Genomic DNA, 5,415 nt, shown 5'->3' on the forward strand with positions numbered 1-5,415 from the left:
GTGGAGATGAAATCCATCATAGATGTATATTTCGTTTCGCAATATTAAGTTAATGTTTTATGTACATTTAAAGTTTAAAGGAGATCATTTCAGCTACAGTGCAAGATAAAATTTTGTAATTGTTAAACATTATTTTTATGTAAAATTGATTGCTGAATTAGAAAATGATAAAATTAAAGTGATTGAAACAGAAAAGAATAAAAAACGTATTTTTTGAAAATTACTAAAAATGATCAATTTTTTAAACCTTAAAAACTGCAGTTATTATGTCTTTTTTATTAATATTCACAAAGATAATTATAAAAAAGCTGAAATAGAAGAAATTTGAGTCATTTTCAATTAAAAATTTATTTTTTAAATTATTTTGTACTACTCCAATTTATTTATTCCAATTTAATTTTATCATTTTTTGGTTTAGTGACTAATTTTATATGGAAATACATGATTTTCAGACAATCGCAAAATATGATATTATTATATTATGATAATAATTGTGATTATTAGGATCAAAGAATATTTAATCAATTAACAATTGAAATATCAGAAATCAAATTGTCTTTAGAATAAATAAAAAAATCTCAGGCAATATTTATGATTACTGTACTAGCTTTATAAGCATAATGTATATAATTTGTGAGCTTACTCACATGGAACTATATTACTGTTATTACTATTGTTAGTCATAGTTCTAATTTTATCAAATAACAGGCGCTCACGAAAGAGGAGTCTATCATTAACGATATAATAACTTTGCATGTGTAAAAAATGAATTAGCTTAATAATGTTAACCCACGTAAGTATACATAACGGTACGAAATAATAAAAAAGATATTAAGCTATAAATTAAAACACGCAAAAGTTTTAAAAACCTACTTCCTTAATAAAAAGATACCTTTCTATATTAAAAAAATTTGCTTGATAATAATTTATAACAATGTTTCTTTCGTATGTAACTAAAATTATTTTCAGAAAAATATTGTAATTTATTAAAAATTTCTAAAAATATGATTGTGATAATATGGATACGACGTTTGTATTTAAATCAATGTAAAAATGTTGTTGCTTTTCTGACGTTTATCCGTCGTACTCAAGCGTGTAACATCATTTTTTTCTGATGTTGATAGAAAATACTTCACTTAATGATGAGCATGAATATAGATCTTTTTTATAGTCTTTACCTATTAATTGAAAAGTTGGTTTCTAAAGACACGTACACTTTCTTCTGTGATTAATGATTAATAACCAATTTTTTACGCTTTACGGTAAAGAAATGATATTATCCATTAATATAATTTGTCAAAATCTTTTAATATTAATTAATTATTAATATTTTATTATATTTCTTTATAGTATATACAATAGTAAATACAATATTGATACAAAATTTTATTATTAAAAAATTATAGCTGACTCTAATTTAATTAGATATCAAATTATTATCGGTACAATAATTGGAATGCTACTGATCCTCTTTAATTAGAGATCCGCTTATAGAATAAAAATGGTTTAATTTGAATTATTTCTACTTTACTTTTTTCGGTATAAGCAGGCTAAGGTCTCGACAAGCTTCGAGAACCACAACTATTCGAGTGTAAAACGAACTCAATTGATAATAGATATTCTCACGATAAAGGACAATAATAGTGAAGATGTTTGACGGAGAGAACGATCTACTTACCCCGGTCGAAATATTCTGTGGAAGATTCTTCGTTCTCAAGAGTGGTTGACGCGAACAGCGTCCAATGATCGAGGTAGACTAGCTCGGGAGGTACGGGAGTGGACGTTGGATCCTTCGTCACGCATCAGTACCAAGTTAGATGACTGGTCTCCTCCTCTGAGCTTTTCGCGGTCCCACTATATAAACTAATAACCCGGTATAGCACGAATGTCAGTTAACATATTATTGGCGAAGAGGTCGGTCGCAATTGCAAGATAAGTGAAGTTTTTGAGATAAAACGTGATCATAAAGTGAGTCATAAAAAAAAATACAGAAAAGGAATAAAAGAAATCTAGATGCTGGAAAGATGTTACCGCTGTATATGCTACTATTTCTACCTGTGTTCGTCGCAGCACAGGGATCACAATCAACGAAAATACTGAACCAAGAGATGATGCGGAACAATTCTACAGACTCTTTAGACTGGATTGGCGAAAGCTTTTTGAACATCGTTGATACATTTTCACCAGTTCCAAAATCGTGTGATAGTATAGAAGGTATTGACAATAATAATTATTTGTAGCTAAATGTAAACAATTCTATCCATTTTTAAATCTTGTATATTTAATGTTTGATAAACACAAAGAAGTTCAAATTGTGTTTTATTTTATTCTCTTATTAAATAGTAATATATTTTATTCACTTATTAGAAAGTGTATAGGGAAGAAATAATCAATAAGACATAATCAAATAAAAAAACTTTCAACAGAAGTTACTCTTTTTATATTAATTACTGTTAAACTTTTAATAATATTCTGGATTTTAACAAAACAATTTTTATCCGTTTTTATAAAATTTAAATATATAATTTGTATATTATATACATGTATAAAGATATGCTATTAATATACACAGTATATGATAGGCGTATTAATACAGACGGAATATGTGATCATTACATTGAAAAAAAAGTATTATATCTTTACAACTATTAAATTAATATCATTATAAGCTACTATGTAAATTTATAATTGCATTTTTAATTTTATTAATGTCAAATAGAAAGGATCAAATTGTTACAAAATGTATGGCTATTTATAGTAATGTTTTTATGCAATTTAGTATTAACTAATTTAATGAAAGTGTCAATTGTAGTATGTAAGTGTCAACTTTGGTATATATTGTCAAACATTTTTTCTCAATATTGATTATAAGTTTGTTAACAACGAATTGTAATATATTTGGATAAGGAATTACAGGGAAATGAGATAACAAATCTAGTGTGGTATTTTAAGTTTAGTAATCAAAGATTTGAATAATTTGCTGTAAAATGGAATTATGAGACTGCGTTATTAATCAGACGTTGTTAAAGAAGCGTGTAATTGCACATATTGTCCATTATATTATGATACTTTTGGGTATGCGGGTTTGCGGAGCCTCGCGATACAAAAAAATAAGTGCTTTCTACTCTAGTTCATCTTTATTAACTTCCGTGACGATCGTACTTAATAAGGAAGGTATACTTCAATGAAGGAATGCACATCCTGTTTCCGAAGGAGCAAAATACTTTTATAATGTAATATAAACTTTTAAGTCATAACATATACCTAGTGTTTAGTAGAACGTTGCGGGCAATGTAGTATAGGCTGTATCGAATAGTAGCGATATAAACGACATGTTACATTTATTTTGTATGAATCACGTTTTACATAAAATAGAAAAGAGATTAGGAAATTATAAAAGCACGTAACACGATTATACATTTATAATTACATTTATTTGTATTTATCTCTTTTTTTTATTAATTACAGGGCGTAAAGATAAGAAATTGAAGAAACTGAATAAATATGTTCTGCCTTTGCTTATTGGATTTTTGTTGATAAAATCTATTCTATTGCCCATCACGTTAAAGGCGTTGGCAGTTCTAAGTGGAAAAGCTGTTGTGCTAAGTTTGATGAGCTTAATCCTGGCAGCCATAGTTGGATTAAAAAAGGTTGCCCAGAAGGAGAGCAGCTACGAATCAGTCAACAAGTACAGACGACAGGATATATACGGTTTTGTTGACGACGTGCAAGAATTCGAACCTTATCGATTTTACAAAGAACGACGTAGAAAGAAGTGAAAAGAATTATTAACGGACAATAGAATTCTTTGTTGGTTCCTCAATTATTTTTATCCTTACAGTAATATTTGTTGTAGAAAAATATCAGTTTTATTTTAATTTTAAACAATTCTGAAAAGATTGACGTTATATATAAAATTAAGAATAAGATGTATTTATTTATACCATATAATTTATTAATTAATTAATTTTCTATTAATTTTATTTACTTATTTATTTCAGCGCCTGGCTATGATAAGATAACATTAAGATCAAACATTGTAAATATAATAAATTCAAAAGTAGCATTATCAATGTACGCACCAATGTCATATGTATGTAGTGTTGTAAAAGTTATTTGTATGAACATCAATGAAGAGCTTTACAATGGAGATGCGTTAAGTGCTTACGTTAATTATGTTAAATGGAATAACTGACTATTGACACATTGGTAAAAGTTGTCAAAAACTATAAAATTTACTAACGGAAACACAAATGTTCACAATTTATAATTAGTTTAGTACAGTAACTTGACGACGGTTTTTAATATCGCTAACAAAATCCTTTTTAAAGATGAGTAATCACAATGTATATTAACACATTTCACTAGCGTGATGTAAGAAAGAGAGAAAGTTTCTTGATTCCGTGAGGAACTAGCTTGTAGATAGTATATTTATTTCTCTCTTGTATTCCATTTCTTTATCAAATTTAAATTATTCAGTTATGTAAATAAATATGTTTCCAACAAAATGTTTTGAGTTATTATTACAATATGCTTATATAATTCTAATTTTATGTAATGAGAATATAAATTTTACTATTAATTATTAAGAGAAAATAAAATATTGTAATCATCACCAAAAAAAAAAGAATATCTATTAAACATGAGATTTTTAAACAATTTTTTAATCAAAAATAGGAAATTATTAACATTATTAATTGTATAATAAATGATTGAAAAAAAGCGGTCTTCTAGAGAAGGAGCGGTCACATCGTATCACGTGAAGAATAAGAGAAAAAAAAAAAAAGATAGGAACTGACCTCAATATAAGTCATTGCTCTTTAATTCTCTAAATTTTTTACATTCCTATGCAATTTAAAGAACTTTTATGCTTCATCGTAGTTATATCATTTTATAAATGAAATAAATAGAGAGAGTTTTGCATGTCTCAAATATTGCATGTAGGTATTCACAATCGTTTATGTTAGGTCACCAATAGGTACATTAGTTAACAATGTATTTATATTGTACAAATAAACAAATTAATTATTAGGACTCTTTGTTTTCTAAAAAGAAAATGTATTTTTTAAATATCGGTGATTTCGTTATAGGTAAAAATTGTGTATTTCTTTGAAATAAATGCAGAAGAAAGTATATATAACCGATGATAATCATAACCCAAAAATTAATCTAAAATTGTCTTCGTTTCTTCCTTTAGATACCGTTAAACGAAGATGACAAATCTTCCTTCCATATCTGACGTTAAATATTTAAACAGATTCGTACAGAGCACAATGAAATACCTCTTGTGAATAAATTATCTGTTACCTTTCCAAGTGGTTGCCTAAAGCAACGTTGATGATGTCTTCATTGTTGTTTCAGTATGTTGCATTAATTTCTCTCATGCATAATCCGGTATATATATATATATATATA

At 26.9% G+C, this 5,415-nt stretch overlaps 1 protein-coding gene across 1 annotated transcript; it reads left to right on the top strand.

Annotated features, from left to right (window-relative positions):
- The first annotated feature begins 1,947 nt into the window (after positions 1 to 1,947).
- Positions 1,948 to 3,779, top strand: LOC108747985. The gene is made up of 2 exons (XM_018485922.1): positions 1,948 to 2,214; positions 3,472 to 3,779. The coding sequence occupies exons 1-2, from the start codon at positions 2,025 to 2,027 to the stop codon at positions 3,777 to 3,779; spliced, it is 498 nt and encodes a 165-aa protein (XP_018341424.1). The 5' UTR covers positions 1,948 to 2,024.
- Positions 3,780 to 5,415: the final 1,636 nt, after the last annotated feature.

This window comes from Trachymyrmex septentrionalis, unplaced genomic scaffold, assembly GCF_001594115.1.
Source record: "Trachymyrmex septentrionalis isolate Tsep2-gDNA-1 unplaced genomic scaffold, Tsep1.0 scaffold21, whole genome shotgun sequence".
NCBI classification, from domain to species: Eukaryota; Metazoa; Arthropoda; class Insecta; order Hymenoptera; family Formicidae; genus Trachymyrmex; species Trachymyrmex septentrionalis.

Coding starts and splice junctions, on each gene's coding strand:
- LOC108747985 (XM_018485922.1), top strand. CDS start 2,025: ATGTTACCGCTGTATATGCTACTATTTCTACCTGTGTTCGTCGCAGCA. Junction 2,215..3,471: donor ATCGTGTGATAGTATAGAAG/GTATTGACAATA, acceptor TAATTACAGGGC/GTAAAGATAAGAAATTGAAG.